A 19,158-nucleotide genomic window follows, 5' to 3' on the forward strand; every position below is an offset into this window, starting at 1 on the left:
TTAGTCTTGAAGTTTAAAGGAATGAAGGCTTACTAACCTACTGGGATATACAGAATGTCTGCTTGTAGCTGCATCAGAATTTTATTGTTGGTCATTCCTCCGTCTACCTGCAAATGGCTGAGAGGAATTCCACAGTCGCGGTTCATGGCGTCTAAAATCTTAAATAAACCAATGCAGTGAACATAATTAAAGTACTCCATAGTGACATCTCTGAAAATAGCCATCTTCTACTCAAAAACACTCAAAAGCTCCCCAAAGCCTGCAGAATAAAAATTTAGATTTCTTAGGCTGGTCTTCTAGGCCCTCCTTGATCTGGTTACAACCAACGTTTTCTCTCACCACACCTCTGCACTCACCCCTATATCCAGTCAAGCCAAACACTTCTATTTTGCACCCTGATTTCCTGCCATGGTGCCTATGTTTGTGCAACTATCCCCTCTGCCTAATATGCACCACTCAGCGTCCCCTCAACCGTAAAATGCCCAGCGCCTGGCAGCTAACAGGAACTTAGAAAGTAATGACAGCTGGGAAAAGAACAAAACCTTGCAGCTATTACATTAATGTTCAGGCAGGCTTAATTTTTGATTAAATATTTAGTAAGCTTAAAAATTTTAATAAATTTCTGGCATTAATATATAATTTGTTTAGGAATAATAAAGGTGGATTAAGTACAAGAAAAGGGCCCATATTTATTACCTCTCGAGTTTGGAAACAAACAGCTTCTAATGCAGCAAAAGCAATATGGCATTTATTGGTGAACTGAGTGAGCCCACAGATGATCCTAAAAATATAAAGATTTTTAAGATTAGAGTGGAATAAATGAGTCATCGACAGGAAATGTCCTAAATATGGAAAGACTGAATTTGGTAGGTAATAATGTACAGGGGGGGAAAAACGGACATTAAAAAAACAAAACTGGGGCTTCCCTGGTGGCGCAGTGGTTGAGAGTCCGCCTGCCGATGCAGGGGATACGGGTTCGTGCTCCGGTCCGGGAAGATCCCACATGCCGCGGAGCGGCTGGGCCCGTGAGCCATGGCCGCGGAGCCTGCGCGTCCGGAGCCTGTGCTCCGCAACGGGAGAGGCCACAACAGTGAGAGGCCCGCGTAACACACACACAAAAAAAACAAAAAAAACCCAAAACTGTACATAAACATTAAGTAGCTTGGAAAGTCCTTATAGTCTACAATGCTGTATCCACATATGAAAAAGTTCAAGATCTATCTGAATAGATGACAATAATATAAAACCAAATCAATATTCATCTAGATGATGTCCCTTTGAGACATAACTTGCAGGTGCCTTGAAGATAAAAGATAATAACACTAACATGAATATGGCGGGGGCTTATTTGTCAGATGATTTATAACTTCTCGGAGGAGTTTTTTTTTTTTTTTTTTTTTGCCATGCTACGTGGCATGCAGGATCTTAGTTCCGCAACCAGGGATCGAACCCGTGCTCCCTGCAGTGGAAGCTCGGAGTCATAACCACCAGACCACCAGGGAATTCCCAACTTCTTGGAGTTTAAAGGTTCTGAAATTATACTTGCCAAGTGTAAAAGCTTTCCTCAATACTTTAAAATCGTTTGAAAATAGAAAACTATTAACTAATAAGTTATTAGTTAATAAAGTAAATAAATCAAGACCGACAAAAGCATACCTTATGTTCAATTCTTACCCTCTTGCACTGGGCTCCCAATAAGGTGCATATAGCCCTGAAAATGCTGGGACGAAATAGCAGCCATAAGAAGTACCTACTTCTTTAGCAAGTTTTTCTAACGTTAAAAAACAAACAAAGAAACAACAAACAAAAATCACTCTACTATATGCAGTAGTAAAATGTAACCCAGCCCAAGAAATAAAGGAACTATATCAGTTTCGTTAAGGTATTTTAGCTTATTTCCACTATTTTTAAGGTTTCTGACTAGCAGATGAAGAAGTGGCCTTCAGTGTGTCTGTAATCAGAAATGTGTTCCTGATTGTGTCACCTTCAGGCGAAATTAAACAAGTAGATGGTTCAAAATAATTATCCATTGTCCGAAAATAGCCATATTAATACTTAAATTACAGGTACTGGAGTTTTAATTCTCACTCTAATAAGACTTAAAGCCTTTTCTCATCAGATAAATTTAACTGCAGATTCTCGCAATCTTTGGTGTTCAATTTTACGCTTGGGTGATTTTTATGCCCTACCGTGCCAGTTTATTAATAACCACCACTAATTATGTCAATTTGTGGTTTTATAAATCTTCACAAAATAATCTTTTATGTGTAAATCAAACTCATAATAGGGATGCATATAGTTTAATGTCACATATGGGGCAAAGCATATGTATTAATAATTGCAAGGGTAAAACATTTAAAATTCTTATTATTTAGATTCTAGTCCTTTGTTAGAACAAACTCACCAATTTCCTCAGAGGTCTTTATAATTCCAAGATTGTCCCTTAGCCAGCGAATAACAGCGCCGGCTATAGCTACGGAACCCTATGGGAAAAAAGGAATCCAAGAGAGAATATATGTTATCACATTAGAAAGTGTTTATTGAGCATATTCTCTGTGTATGACACTACCAGATGGATAAAATTCAAAAATTTCAACATGGGGACTTCTACAAATATCATAAACTAGGTCTTTTACTACAAACATTGTTTATCTAGGGCATTACAGAAGTTTTTCATGAGACAGAGAAGACAGTCCTCCAGTACACCCTCGGACCTGTGCCCGTAGGTGGACATCAATGTGTTGAGCAATTTGCTTCTTGTACAATTGTTCTATCTGTTGCTAAACTACTGAGGTATATTATCACCCAGAGTACATTCCCGTCTTATCCACAAAGTTATTGGGAAAGGCCACCCTGAGAGTTTTTTCAAGCCCATTTCCCATAGCTAACATTATATTAAATTCAGCAACCACAATAAAAAAGTTAGCAAAGACGCTAACTACAAAGTAATTATTCTTTCCTACAAAATCACCAAGGGATGGGGTTTGGAGTCAGATGAACTGGTTTGAGTCTGAGTTCTAGTTCTTAACTGCCATGTGATCTTAGGCAAATTAGGTAGGCTTTCTGAGACTCCATTTATTCACCTATATAATGGTGGGGACTATAATAACAGTTACCTAAAGAAATAACGATGAGGCTCAATACAGGAAGTACACAGGAGTACACAGGAAGGTTCTTAGTGAATGTAAATATTAGCTTCTTTAATGCTTTAAGTGTTAAAAAAGTATCAGCCAAATTCCATTGACTGATGTATGGGTAAATAAAATGTAGTATATCCACACAGTGGAAAATTATTTGGCCATGAAAAAACATGAAATTCTGCTACAATATGGATGAATCTTGAAAACATTATGCTAAGTGAAAGACCATATACTGTATGACTCCATTTATGTGAAATGTCCAGAATAAGCAAATCCAGAGAGACAAAGAGTTGGTTAGTGCTTGCCTAGGGTTGAGGTGATGGAGTTATTCTTTGGGGTGATAAAAATGTTCTAAAGTTAGACTGTGGTGATGGCTGCACAACTTTGTGAATATACTAAAGAACACTGAATTACACACCTTAAAAGAGTGAATCATGTGATATGGGAATTACACCTCAATAAAGATGTTTATAAAAAGATTCTGGGGGCAAAAGAAGTATCAGCACAAACCATTAGGAATTCCAAAAAAAAATTTTTTTTGGTTCTGATGTTTCATTCATATAGATTATTTTTTCCTTCTTTTTTTCTCCATATAGATTATTAATGTAAATTACTTCCACAGTCACCCCAAACCAAAACATCAGGTAATATTAAGTGTAGGAAGCAGAATGTTTTTTATATGTCGCCTGCCTCCCTGACCCCAATTAAATTAATTGAATTACAAATGGTTACCCTTTCTTGCTATATCAGTTTTCAGGATGTAAACAAACTAGATGCTGAACATGTTGATACATCCTATCATTCATAGTTGCTATGAGAACAGGTCACTATATGCTACTGCAAAGCTGGCAAAACATCACAGTTGCTCTTTTTATACAGTGAATTTTCAGCTATAAAAAATTATTTGAGGAACAGATTTGACACCCCTGTGCAAATATAACCAGACTTTAAAAATGGGACAAAGACAATTCAGCAAACACCTGACAAGGGAGTCTAACCCAATGTTTCTCCCGCCCCAAAAAAGAAAGTTTTTAATACACTTCTTAATTTTGATATATTATATATTTAGGTACAGAGTGGGACCATCAAGAAGAACTAAGTAAATTGTTTGCTTTTGGAAACAAGAGTTCAACTCTCACACATCCTTTGGAAGTGAACAATTCAGAGATAGTAGCTGCCAAAGGCTAGAAAATATATAAGATTTTCTAGAACAGTGCTGTTTAATAGAAATATAATGTGAGCCACACATGTAATTTAAATTTTCTAGTTACCATATTTAAAAAGGTTAGACTAATCGTAATATATTTTGCTTAACCCAATATATTAAAAATATTATCATTGTAACATGTAATCAATATAAAACTTGAGATCTTTTATTTGTATATATTTCACTAAGTCTTTGATATCAGGTATATCGTTTATGCTTAAGGCACATCTCAATTTGGACTAGCCACATTTCAAGTGCTCAGTAGTCAGGTGTGGCTAGTGGCTACCATACTGGACAGCACAGTTCTAGATCTAAATGGAAAAACAGACGTTCTATACTCTCAAAAAGACACTGGTCCTACATGGCATGTAACCATGAAATGTGTATATTTCCAATAGCTTTAGGTGAGTAAGTAATGAATTTTAAAAAGCCACTGAGCTAGAAGTCTAGTGGAGTGGTCTTACAGCTACCAGCTAGTGGAACTTTATATTTTGGGAAATCAAACGCCGATGTACCTAATTTCCACTGAAAAGGGTAGGATGTTACATGCTTAATTTTTTTTGAAAGGAAGCAATGTGCTTGCAGTAAAAGGAAAATCAAGGTTTTCATTAAAGGTAACTGGTTGAGGACCAGAGGGCATTATTTTAGATTAAAACAATAGAAAAAAAAAATACAAAGCCACTGTCAAGGTTCCAGAAGAAAATTATTCTACATTTGGTCATCAGGAGTACATGGGAGTGTTTTGTTACTGAACGAAGAAGTAGGTTCAATATAAAAAACGCTTATCTGAAAGAAGTATATAATTTTGGTATCAGGCTATAATACTTGGTATAGCTTTTTTTTAATTAATAAAAATAAGAGAAATCTCCAAATTCACAAAAGATGTGTCTTCTGAATCCAGAGGCAGGAGATAAAGTGGAAGATGGTATAACGCTTTGAAGATGGGCAGAAAAAAGAGTACAGGAATGGAAACCTAAAATGATACATAGAAGGTGACTGTCTACTTGCTATCAAATAAGTTACTGTCAATTATATCATTAATATAAACATTCAATACTTCAGCTCATCAACTATAAATACGAATCAACCCTTATTCTAAGTCACGATCCACTGGGAAAGCAGCACACAGACCTAATAGTGGCTCTCTAAGAAAAACATAATAGAAATGAGAGGGTAAAAAGAAGAAGTTCTATGATAACCGGACAAGAGAAATAAATTACTCAAAAACTAGACAAATAGCCTGGAAAGTGAAAGGCTAAGGAACAGGCTATGCGAAGATTAGATTAAAAATAATCAAGTAGATCTGACAAAATGTCATAGCGGGCAAACATACTTTCCCTCAAAAGCTCCTTGACATGAATGCCACTGCCATGAACAGTATCTGTATAAAGTAAATATTTCAGGATGCAGGATGTATCTTACAATGCAGTTATGGTTAAAATCAGTAAGTGTGGAGAGAAATTATGTAAAATTAAGATTATCCTTAAATTGTTTAAAATCAACCATTAGGCACAGTAAACATAGTTTTGTGTATGCTACAGTAATATGTAACACTACATACATAACTTATATTGTACTTAACTTCTGTATGATTACAAATGCAAAATCTAACTCTATAGCATTTTTAATTTTATTTATTTATTTTTTTGAGGTATGCAGGCCTCTCACTGCTGTGGCCTTTCCCATTGCGGAGCACAGGTCCTGGACGCGCAGGCCCAGCGGCCATGGCTCACGGGCCCAGCCGGACCGGGGCACGAACCCGTGTCCCCCGCATCGGCAGGAGGACTCTCAACCACTGCGCCACCAGGGAAGCCCTATAGCATTTTTAACTGCAAAGAAAAGAGAACAGGAGCACAGAGTTGAATTGGGGAAGCATTAATGAAATGTAATCTGTATCATTAATACTTTGATAACCAGTTAAGGAATTAAAATTAAAAGTACTTATTGCTCAGAAAGTACACTTTCCAAGAAAGTACCTTAGAAAAGTCCATAAACAATGTTTATAGGCCCCCATGATCCTCGCCTCCTGCTGCTCATGGCCTTCCATGATCCTTTTCCTTTGAGTGAGGGGGGACTATGACTTGCTTCTAACCAACAGGACATGTCAAAGGTGATGGGATGTATGTGATGATGTGCATGTGATTACATTGCATAAGATTATCACACCTGTTTTCTGGACTCTCTCCCTCCCTTGTTGGCGTTAAGTCCTCACATGGGAAGGAACTTCAGGTGGCCTCTAGGAGCTAAGGGCAGCTTCTGGCTGACTGCTAGCAAGAAACTGAAATCCCCAGTCCTACAACCGCAAGGAACTAAATCTGGCCAATAATCTGAGTGAACCTAGAAGCAGATGGAGCCTCAGATGAGACTGTAGCCTCAGCCTCCTGTACCTTGACTGCAGCCTGGTGAGACCCTGAGCAGAGGATCCAGCTAAGCTTTGCCTGGACTCCTGACCCGTGGAAACTGTAAGATAATAAATGGGTATGGTTTTTTTCTTTTTTATAACTTTATTGGAGTATAATTTCTTTACAATGGTGTGTTAGTTTCTGCTTTACAACAAAGAATGGGTATGGTTTTAAGCCGCTTACATCAGTGGTAATATTGTTATGCAGCAACAGCTAACTAATATATGAGACTTATACCTGAAATGGAATATCTGGCTGAAGAGGGATGAAAAACTCCAAAAACAAAAACTTAACACTATAATCACAAATCATACCAAAGAGAGGAGAGAATGGACATTCAAAGAAAACAATGGGGGGATATAAGGAATCCTCTTTGAAGCTCATGTTTAAATAGACAAAAATGGCATAACATAGGATTTGATATATAAACAATATTTATTAAGTGTCTGCTATATGCCAGCCTCTGGAATAGAGTGGTGAACAGGACAGATAAATATTCTGACCTCAGGGAACTTATATCCTAGTGACAGAATACAGAACATGGAAGTCTCAAATCCAAAGTAAGCTCAAGTTCATAATCAGATTAAAGGCCCCCCAAAGAATTTTGTTTTGTGAAATAACATTTAGAAAAAGAAGATGAACAGGAAGGGAAAAGCACAACTTGGGGAAGATAGTGCACAGATGGCAGAGGGAAGGCAGAACTACTCGTTCTATTTTGGTAAATCTTGGTCTATTTTGCTTCAGTATCTTCCACCACTAAGAAAATTTTCCAAGTATTAAGAGTGGGACAGGGCTTCTCTGGTGGCACAGTGGTTAAGAATCCGCCTGCCGATGCAGGGGACATGGGCTCGAGCCCTCGTCTGGGAAGATCCCACATGCTGCGGAGCAACTAAGCCTGTGCACCATGACTACTGAGCCTGAGCTCTAGAGCCCGCGAGCCACAACTACTGAGCCCATGGGCCACAACTACCGAAGCCCGCGCACCTACAGCCAGTGCTCCAGCAACAAGAGAAGCCACTGCAATGAGCAGCCCGCGCACCGCAACGAAGAGTAGCCCCCGCTCGCTGGAACTAGAGAAAGCCCACATGCAGCAACGAAGACCCAACACAGCCATAAATAAATAAATGTTTATTTAAAAAAAAAGAGTGGGACAAATTTTAGCAGTTTAATATGAGTTTAAAGTCTCAAAACAACTGAAACATCATGTGTCCCAATTCCTTTTTACTAATAATGAAATGAGGACCCAGAGATGTTAATATTCTTGGTGATAAAAAAGAGGTAAACATCCCTATCAACAGAGATGGATGAGTTTGCACTTTAAAAATCACCTGTCCTGGGCTTCCCTGGCAGCACAGTAGTTAAGAATCCACCTGCCAATGCAGGGGACACGGGTTTGAACCCTGGTCCGGGAAGATCCCTCATGCCTGCCGTGGAGCAACTAAGCCCGTGAGCCACAACTACTGAGCCTGCGAGCCACAACTACTGAAGCCCGCGCGCAGGAACAGAGACCAACGCAGCCATAAATAAATAAATAAATAAATAAACTACATTGTTAAAAAAAAAAAATTACCTCTGTCCCTAACAGAGGATAACAGGCAAAACGTAAAAAGAGAAAACCAAAACGACACATGCTAACTCAAATACAGTATAGCATCAATGTGGACAGAAACAGAAATGCATGGCTAAGCGGAATTTGAGGCCACAGCCATGATGGATTCCGATTCATTTTTCTGTATGTGTCAGGGCTCAGGAGTGCTGGCCGAAGCTGACTCCTGCAGAGGAAAGGGATTCTAAGTGCTTTGTGTAAGATCAGGAAGAGTGTCAGTGCTTGAAGCCAGGGGCTAGGTAGTGCTTTCCTGCTTGTGTAGGGGTACTGGAAAACAAGCAATTGTCTACGTGCTGACTAAGGCTATTGGCTTAATGGAAAATGAGTCTGGGAGGGAAAATTCCAAAATACATGAAGAAATCTATTATTAAAACATCAGCCATGGTGTTGGGAAAATAGAACAGCTACATGCAAGAGAATCAAACTGGACTACTTTCTCACACCATATATAAAAATAAACTCCAAATAGATTAAAAACTTAAATGCAAGACCTGGAACCATAAAACTCTTAGAAGAAAACACAGGCAGTATGCTCTCTGACCTCGGGTCTTAGCAATATTTTTTTGGATCTGTCTCCTCAGGCAAGGGAAACAAAAGCGAAAATAAACTAAAAAGCTTTTGCACAGTGAAGGAAGGTATCAACAAAACGAAAAGGCAGCCCACTGAATGGGAGAAGATATTTGCAAACAATATATCTCATAAGGGGTTAATATACAAAATATACAAAGAACTCAAATAACTCAACATCAAAAACAAACAATTTGATTAAAAAATTGACAGAGGACCTGAGTAGACATTTTTCCAAATAAGACATATAGTCAATAAACACATGAAAAGGTGCTCAACATCACTAATCAACAGGGAAATGCAAATCAAAACCTCAGTGAGATCTCTTCATACCTGTCATAATGGCTGTTATCAAAAATACTACAAACAACAAGTGTTGGCGAGGATGTGGAGAAAAGGGAACTCTTGGACGCTGTTGGTGGGAATGTAAGTTGGTGCAGCCACTGTGGAGAACAGTGTGGAGGTTCCTCAAAAAATCAAAAGTAGAGCTACCATATGACCCAGCAAATCCACTTCTGGGTATTTTTCCAAAGAAAACAAAAACACTAGTTAGAAAAGATACATGCACCCCTACGTTCATGCAGCACTATTTACAAGAGCCAAGATACGAAAGCAACCTAAGCATCTATTAATAGATGGATAAAATGGATAACTTTATAATACATATAAAATGCAATATTATGACATCTTGCCATTTGCGAAAATATGGATGGACTTGGAGGGTATTGTGCTAAGTGAAATAAATCAGACAGAAAGAAAATATAGCATGATTTCACTTACATGTGGAATCTAAAAAATAAAACAAATGAATAAACATAATAAAACAGAAATAGACTCATAGAAACAGAGAACAAAATGCTGGTTGCCAGGGGGTAAGGGGGTAGCAGAATGAGCGAAATAGACGAGGGAGGTTAAGAGGTACAAACTTCCAGTTATAAAATAAACAAGTCATGGGGATGTAATATACAGCATTGGGAATATAGTCAATAATATTGTAATAATTTTGTATGGTGACAGATGCTAACTAGACTTACTATGGTGATCATTTTGTAATGTACAAAAATACTGAATCACTATGTTACACACCTAAAACTAATGTAATATTGTAAGTCAATTATACTTCTATTAAAAATTGATTAACTTCAAAATATATGTATACTTTGTATATATACTATATAAATTAGACATTACAGCATATCATATGCTAGCTTGAAAGCACCACTTCTAATGAAAAAGTATGGAAGGGGAAAAAATGACATCAGTCAACAAAACATAACATCTGGAATAGAATTCATTCCAATCCAGTGGTTAGGACTCTGCGCTTCTACTGCAGGGAGCACGGGTTCAATCCCTGGTCGGGGAACTAAGACACTGCGTGTCTGGAGCACCGCCAAAAAGAGAAAAAAACAACAACAAAACAAAACAGTAACAAAAAAAAAAACACAAAGAGGTAGATTAAGGCATGATTTCCATGGAAAAAAACCCCATGAATTACAAACCAAAAGAAAAGAGAAATAAAATCAGGTGGACATGAAAAATAACCAGTTAAAGATTCTAGAAATGAAATTACTGAGTGAGATTAAAAAATGTAATAGATGAGATAAACTGTAGAATAGACAGAGAAAATAGGCAAAGTAGTGTTCCCATATACTGCTGGTGGTATTTACACGTGGTAATGAAAAAGAATGAAACAATAGCTATATTTAACAACACAGATGAATCTCCCAAATAAAATGTTGAATGAAAGAGGCCAGATCAAAGATTGCATACTGTATTACTCAGTCTCTCTCTTATATTTTTAATATATAAAGTATTAAAAACATGCAAAACTAACTTCCGTGTTTAGGGTTATACATTAAAGCGTTAGAATTGTAAAGAAAAGTAAGAAAGTGATCATAATAAAGTCAGGGCAGGGTTAACTTAGGGGAAAGGGAAGAGGATGTGATTGGGAGGGGCACATAGAAGGTTCCTGGTAGTTTTCTGTTTCCTGACCTGGGTGAGGTTACATGGGTCTTCTTTTTATAATAATTTGTTAAGCTGTACTGTACATGGATGTTTTATGCATTTTTTTCTATACATTTGTTACATCTCACAATTAAAACATTTTTGTTTTGTTTGTTTTAAAGAGAGAATTTGGAAATGTAAGGTAGATACTGAGAAACTCACCAAGGATGCAGCACAGAGAAACAAAGAGATTAAAAATATATAAAAGGGCAGTTAAGAGACATGGAGGGTGGGTTGGAAGGTTCCAATATCCGTACAATAGCAATTCCAGAAGAGGATGGAGGTAATGGTAGAGAAGCAATATTTGAAGAGATAATTGCTGAGAATGTTCCAGAACTGAAGACAGACTTGTATCCAAGTACCTAACAGAATAAGTAAAAATAAATCCAAACTCAGGCACATCATAGTAAAACTATGGAACATCAATGATAAGGATATAACGTTTAAAACTTCCAGATTATCTATCTACAAAGGAACCACTTTTAAATCAGAGCAGCAAAGGTCTCATCAGCATCAAAAAATGGCCAGAAGGGATGCAGATAAAACAGCTGAGTTTTATATCCACCCCAGAGAGAGAGCAAAATAAAGACAAACCTAAAAAAGAATAGGCTCAGCGTCCCAGACTCTGTGAACTGTGAAAGGCTATCCCTCAGCAAGAAAAAACTGGGGGTGGGGGGATGATATAAAAGGTCTGGGACCAAGGAAATGATACAGGACACAGAAATTGACGAAACATGTCAAGTGATATGATTTATGATTGACTGAAAAGAAAAGAGTATGAATCACTGAATGTTTAAGAAAAAGGGGAAATGAAAATTTTAAACTCAATAACATGATTATGGATGGAGGTGGCAGGGGTAAAGCATTCAAGGTCCTCATCATGGTTGAGTGGTTATTAAAAATACTAAACAATTATAAGCACTCTTAGAAAAATATATAGTTATTATTTTGAAGGTACTACCCCCAAACCCCTAAACAACAACAAAAAATGAGAAATGCGTTATGTTGCTTCCAAATCAGCGGAGGGAGGATGAAAGAAGACTAAAAACTAAGAGGGGTAGTTATAGTGTCAGTTTTCAAAAAGGGTAGAAAGTTACTTTTTGAACACCTCAGATTGCCAAGCCTAACTAAAATCTGTCACATGAAAGAAATGGGTATTAAATATCTGCTTCGTAAGCACTTCACCCAGAAAGGAAGCAGTGTGACCAGGTGCAATTTGCATGACTTCACTGAGAAACAGTTTTACCCACCTAGCTTTATTCTCTGCACTCTTTTTTGATTTTCTTAATTTTACAAAATGTTTGTTAACTGAAAAGAATTCGGAAAAGAAAAAAGATTCTATCTATTGTTGTTAATATACTAATGTGTGTGTGCTGTGGCCAAGTTGCTAGGTTAGTAGAAGGGTGTGACATATGGGAGATGCAGTGAAAAGAACACTGGACTTGGTAGACTGGAGCCCTGAATACTCAGATTTACAAGGAAGGAGACGGCACAGTGGAGCCGCCTAGGCATCTAGACTTTGATGCCCAGTAACCGGGATTTGCATCGAGGATCGGCTACTTACTAGCTGTCAAGCTACCTTGGCCAAATGACTCCAATTTCACTTGTCTTCTTCATGCATAAAATAAGGGGATAGCAGGGTGTAGCAAAGCCTGTTGTCATCTAATCTACTGCCCCTCTCTGCTTTAAAATTCTATGAAACTAAAAAAAAAAAATTACATGAATCAAAACGAAATCATAAAGCTTATGTGTTAAGTCTCCAGATGAGACAAAACTGGAAGAGGAACAGTGTGAAGAGTGAAAAAGCATTCAGACTGTGTCAGAACAGGCTGAAATTACTATCCTGAAATTTGGCGGGAAGAAACAAAGACCTCAATTTAGATTAACAAAAGATCGTCTGTGCAAGTACAAAATGGCATTGACTTGGCTTGATAATAATTCATTTGAAAAAGAGCTAGATATTTTAATATATGCTCCTGGAGCCAGTGATATGATGGGGTTATTAGACTAAATTAATGAACACTCAGGCTAGAGTAGCAGAAACGGTGTTTATGGTCACAGAGGTACAAATCCCACAGTGGGGATACCTCATTTTATTGTGCTTCACAGGTACTGTTTTTTACAAATCGAAAGTTTGTGGTAACCCTGCACAGAGCAAGTCTATTGGTGCCATTTTTCTAACAGCATTTGCTCACTTTGTGTTTCTGTGGCACATTTTGGTAATTCTTGCATTTTTTAAACTTTTATTATTATAGCTGTTTAAGGTGATCTGTGATCAGTGATTTTTGGTGCTGCTATTGTAATTGTTTTGGGGAGCCTATATAAGACAGCGAACTTGATGATAAATGTGTATGTTCTGACTGCTCCACCGAGTGGCTGTTCCCCATCTCTCTCCCTCTCCTCAGGCCTCCCTATTTCCTGAGACAGAACAATAATGAAATCAGGCCAATTAATAACCCTGCAATGGCCTCAAAGTGTTCAAGTGAAAGGAAAAGTCACATGTCTCTCACTTTAAATCAAAAGCTAGATAGAAATAATTAAACTTAGTGAGGAAGGAACGTCTAAAGCTGAGATAGGCTGAAAGCTGGGCCTCTTGCCCCAAATGGTTAGCCAAGTTGTAAATGCAAAGGAAAAGTTCCTGAAGTAAATTAAAAGTGCTACTCTGGTGAACACACAAATGATAAAGAAGTGAAATAGCCTTGTTGCTGATATGGAGAAAGTTTGAGTGGTCTGGATAGAAGATCAAACCAGCTACAACATTCCCTTAAGCCAAAGCCTAATCCAGAGCAAGGGCCTAACTCTAATTCTATGAAGGCTGAGAGACGTTAGGAAGCTTCAGAAAAAATGTTTGGAACTAGCAGAGGTTGGTTCATGAAGTTTAAGGAAAGAAACTGTCTCTGTAACATAAAAGTACGAGGTAAAGCAGCAAGTGCTGATGTAGAGGCCACAGGAAGTAATTCAGAAGATCTAGCTAAGACCCCTTCATTAATGAAGGTGGCCACACTAAACAACAGATTTTCAATGTAGATGAAACAGCCTTATACTGGAAGAAGATACATCTGAAACTTTCATAGCTAGAGAAGATAAGTCAATGCCTGGCTTCAAAGCTTCAGAGGACAGGCTGACTCTCTTGTTAGGGGCTGACGCAACTGGTGACTTTAAGATGAAGCCAATGCTCATTTAACCATTCTGAAAATCCTGGGGTCCTTAAGAATTATGCAAAATCTACTCTGCCTGTGCTCTATAAATGGAACAAGAAAGCCTGGATGACAGCACATCTGTTCACAACTTGATTTACTGAATATTTAAAACCCTCTGTGGAGACCTAATGTTCAGAAGAGGATTCCCTCCAAAATATGACCACTCATTGACAATGCACCTGGTCACACAAGAGCTCTGATGGAGACATACAATGAGACTCGTGTTGTTTTCCTGCCTGCTAATGCAACATACATTCTGTAGCCCATAGATCAAGGAGTAATTTTGAATTTCAAGTCTTATCGTTTAAGAAATACATCTTGTATGGCTAGAGCTGCCACAGATAGTGATTTCTTTGATGGATCTATTCTGAGCAAAGTATACTGAAAACCTACTAGAAAGGATTCACCATTCTAGATGCCATTAAGAACATTTGTGATTCATGGGATGAGGTCAAAATTACAACATTAACAGGAGTTTAGAAGAAGTTCATTCCAACCCTCATGGATGACTTTGAGAGGTTCAACACTATTTCTAGGAAGTAACTAGAAATAGCAAGAGAACTAGAATTGGAAGTGGAGCCTAAAGATGTGACTGGGGACTTCCCTGGTGGCGCAGTGGTTGAGAATTCGCCTGCCAATGCAGGGGACACGGGTTTGATCTCTGGTCCGGGAAGATCCCACATGCCATGGAGCAACTAAGCCCATGCACCACAACTACTGAGCCCATGCATCACAACTACTGAGCCCGTGCACCACAACTACTGAGCCCGTGCGCCACAACTACTGAGCCTGTGTGCCACAACTACTGAAGCCCGTGCGCCTAGAGCCCGTGCTCCGCAACAAGAGAAGCCACCACAATGAGAAGCCCGCGCACCACAACAAAGAGTAGCCCCCCACTCGCTGCAACCAGAGAAAGCCTGCGCGCAGCAACGAAGACCCGATGCAGCCAACAATAAATAAATAAATAATAAAAATAAAGATGTGACTGAATTGTTGCAATGTCATTATAAAATTGTAACAGATGAGGAGTTGCTTCTCATTCTTACAGACAACACTGTGGTTTTCGTTAGCTTTGAATGTTTCTCACATTATCTATACTGAATGAAATGTACTTACTTCTAACGCATAATACACTGGTTTGTCTCTGCCGAGTTTGTAAGCCACCGTGGTCAGAAGGCCATGTTCAGAAAATACACACTGTAGGAAAGAGAACAAGATTTCATTAGTCAGGAAAGCAAAGAGATAGCATTAGAATATTTTTAAAGCAAAAATGATCTAGTTACAACATAATTCAATAAATATCACAATTTAGAAAATAGATCTTAAAAGTCAAAATTACCAGTATTAAGAACACTACACTTAAACAGTACAAAAAGTTTATCCCTCGTTCCAAATTAGATTTGCAGTAAGAATCTGACAAGGTCCTAGTGTAGATATCCCACTAACACAATTAAAAACACACATGTAAAATTCAAAGAACCTAAAACGGTTCTTACAAGAACCATTCAAATGTAGTGATTTTCATCATTTTACTGAACTCTAAATTAAACCCTGATAAAAATTAAAGCTCCTGACTCAAAAGTAACTTAATAGCAAATTATGCTCAAGTATTATTTATATGAAGTTAAAGAAGACTTTCACTAATCTTTTAACTTGAAAAAAAACCAACCTTACGGCCTGTATTACAGAGTAAGAAACAGCCTGTTCCATACCTATAGTTGGGGGAAGAATGAACAGTAGGACAATTTTATTAAAAGTAAATGATGAAACGTTAATAATACAAAACTAACATTTAACTTAGAACCATAAGAGTAATTTATATTAAAGTTTTAGAAAAGTTCTAAAAGCTAACAAACATCACAGACTCTTTGGAATAATGTTTTAAAGAACAGTCTAGGGCTTCCCTGGTGGCTCAGTGGTTGAGAGTCTGCCTGCCGATGCAGGGGACATGGGTTCGTGCCCCAGTCTGGGAAGATCCCACGTGCCGCGGAGCGGCTGGGCCCGTGAGCCGTGGCCGCTGAGCCTGCGTGTCCGGAGCCTGTGCTCCGCAACGGGAGAGGCCACGGCAGTGAGAGGCCCGCATACCGCAAAAAAAAAAAAAAAAAAAAAAGAACAGTCTAGAAGAAAATGTACTTAGTGAAATCCTAATGGAAAAATGCAAGTATAGTATTTGGCACTTAGTCATAGCCCAGGGCCACGTTTATAAAATAGCACTGAGTTACAATAAATCCTAAATTCTGTCACACTTACATTGCTACTAATCCCCATGGAGTGAAGCATCATGACTAACAGGCATTCGGCAACCGGGCGGGCCAGCCCAGCTCCATCATTAGCACAGTCATAAACTTCTGGCATGGAGAAGGGGGTAGGTCCAGGGTACAGGAAAGTGTCGGTGGACTGTGGGAAAAGGAGGGGCCCAGAGGGAAAAGCTATTGCTGGTCTACTTTCCCCATTCTCTGCGCAGGACAGGGCGTTCTACTAACACTGGTGGGAGAGTCATAGCCAGCACATAACACAGCTGCCGTGGAAGAACTGAGTTTATTTTGTGACAGCCTTATCAGCAAAAGCTGCGGACTCTGCAACAAATCTGGCGCTTGGACGTGAGTGAGTGGTTTTGACTTGTGCCAGGCAGATAAGCAGCCCAAATTGATATCAGTAAGGGTCACATGGGAACAGTTTTCAAATGAGTTGGCTGTGACTATCACCCTTGGCTCTCCACAGCTGTCCTGCCCTGTTTGGGATTCCCTCCCCACGGGCCTCGCTGCTGTGCTCTGCGACATTCATCAGGGTAGGTGGGAGAAGGGGGAACGCTCAGCCTAGGGGTAGGCAGCAGGGTCTCAGCAGATGCTGTTACCAGTCAGTGCCAAGCCAACAGACCCCATCAGCTGTGTTTGTCTTGTGGAGCAAATAGAAAGCCAGGGCAATTTTTTCTGATAAACATTTTTGCAGGCACCACTGTTGTGAATAAGAATTAGCCCAAGACCGTCTATCTCTTCTGCTTGACTGTCGGCCTGCATGGGATTCATGAATATCTCAGTTTTCAAAGATACCAGTCAATTAACACTAGGTACGGGTAATAATATATTTACGAATTCAAACACGTAAATCGCTACGCCTTTCTACCTCTGTGACGCTGAAAAAGCTATATATTTTAAGTCAATCTCCTTTAATAAGCATTCGTAAAAGTGGAAGTTAATTTTCTGTTCCACACTATTTAAAGGAGAAATCTGTACTGAGTTAGTCCCCATATAAACACTCTGTATGCTGAATGGTAGTGTACAAGTCTTAAAGTATGAAATTGGCACAGAGGCTCAAGGTACTTACTAAAAGTGAATTCTTAAGTTTGCATATACTTGATAAGTAATTAATGAGCATTATCAACATATGAAGAGACCTCCTTGCTTCATGTGGGCCACAGCTTTCAAAACAGTGTACAGGTAATTATTTTCCTCTTAAATTTTATTATTGTTTTCTTCCCAGTCATCAAACCTATATGGGGTTTTCAGCATTTATATGGTCTACCAATCCTTCCTCCAACATCCCAGAAAGACGTCTGACTTTTCTAAGCTCTGGAAAGGTAAAGGTTGTTTGCTGCTCTCCATGGAGAAGTGGGCCTAACAAAGATGCCACACAGCGGGGAGCGTGAGTGGCCCTGGCCGAAGCTGTGAACGAGGCAGAAGGTCTCCCCTATTACACTTAGGGCCTCTGGGGAGAGGAGGCGCTTAAAACACAAACTTAACTTACAAACACAAACAAAATTCCCCAAACTTCGCATGATCCTGTTAACCTAACGAACTACGTACTTCACTTCCCGTTCCCCAATAGTCGCCTTTTTGCAAAGCACATTCTGTCTTGCTGTCTCTATTCGCTACCTACCCGCATCTCTTTTGACCACTTGCAACCTGGCTTCCATCTTGAGCATTCTACTAAAACTTCCTTCTTGGAGGTCACCACTGAAGACCTGATTTCTAGGTACAGTGGTCTGTTCTCTTTCTCAGCCTCCACGACCTATTTGCACTATTTTGCACTGCTGACCAAGCCCCTCTCTTAAACAGCTCTACACTGGATCTCCACTTTAATGACTAATTACATTCTATCTGTCTGAATTCTACATCCCTTCATCTCTTCCTTCTTCTAAATATCTCCTCTACCTATGTACTTTTTCTTGGTAATTGTATCTCTTCTTATTGCTTCAAAAATCACCTCTAAATATGGGCAATTCAAAATCCCTTATTTTTATACTGAATTCATTCCCCATTACCGTATGTGTGTAACGTACAGTCTACCAGTACTGCCAACGTGTCCCAAACACAAATTCTTCTACTTGGACCCATTCGCTACTTTGGCTAAATCTAACCACTGGGCCCAGGGGACTAGACTCCATACCTGCTTCCTGTCTCTTGTCCCTCTGTAGCGCCATGGACATCCACCCACGTCTCCCTCAGTCCTCATCCTTCTTTGTCCTTGTTACTGAGATGCCATGGTGGCCTCCTCCATGTCCTCTTTGCCTCTAGTCTCTCCCCACTTTAACCCAGGACTGCCATTTCATTAATGAACAGCTCCAGTCCTCTCTGAACACCAGCCCACAAACCTTCAGAAGTGTTCCACTGCCTTCAAGAAAAAACTCCTCTGTCTGAAGTTTAGGGTTTCACACCGCCCCCCTAGCCTTATTTTCCCACAACCACTTCCCTACCCACATGTTCTCCACATTCTCTAAATAAAGTCTTCCATTTCCCTGTTTGCATCTTGGTTCAGTGTTGCATGCGTTCACCGATATTGCTCAGTCTTCAAAACATCTCATTACTAACAATCTTTTGTGATTTTTCTCCCCTCCCTATGAAACCCAACAGCAGTACTTCCAAGTTTTTTATGGCACATAAGTTCTGATTTATAATATGACGAACTGTATATTTGTGTTCTTTCCCCTCAGGAAGAGAAACATGAGCCCAGAGATCTTACAATTTGCTATTATTCCCCTCTGCCAACCTGCAATGGCTGCAGAGGTACTCAGCAAGCCCTCGCTAACTTAAAT

General features: G+C 39.1%; 1 protein-coding gene across 7 annotated transcripts in view; it reads right to left on the reverse strand.

Moving 5' to 3' along the window:
• Positions 1 to 19,158, reverse strand: part of GK (glycerol kinase) — a 67,466-nt gene that overhangs the window by 6,823 nt on the left and 41,485 nt on the right. For all 7 annotated transcript variants that reach the window (XM_059051515.2, XM_067023973.1, XM_059051519.2 and 4 more), the window contains 6 exons: positions 15,796 to 15,838; positions 15,243 to 15,323; positions 2,405 to 2,483; positions 1,675 to 1,771; positions 697 to 781; positions 38 to 158 (listed from right to left, as the gene is read on the reverse strand). In XM_059051515.2, coding sequence (XP_058907498.1) covers positions 38 to 158; positions 697 to 781; positions 1,675 to 1,771; positions 2,405 to 2,483; positions 15,243 to 15,323; positions 15,796 to 15,838 — 506 coding nt within the window. The remainder of the gene's footprint in view (positions 1 to 37; positions 159 to 696; positions 782 to 1,674; positions 1,772 to 2,404; positions 2,484 to 15,242; positions 15,324 to 15,795; positions 15,839 to 19,158) is intronic.

This window comes from Kogia breviceps, chromosome X, assembly GCF_026419965.1.
Source record: "Kogia breviceps isolate mKogBre1 chromosome X, mKogBre1 haplotype 1, whole genome shotgun sequence".
NCBI classification, from domain to species: domain Eukaryota; kingdom Metazoa; phylum Chordata; class Mammalia; order Artiodactyla; family Physeteridae; genus Kogia; species Kogia breviceps.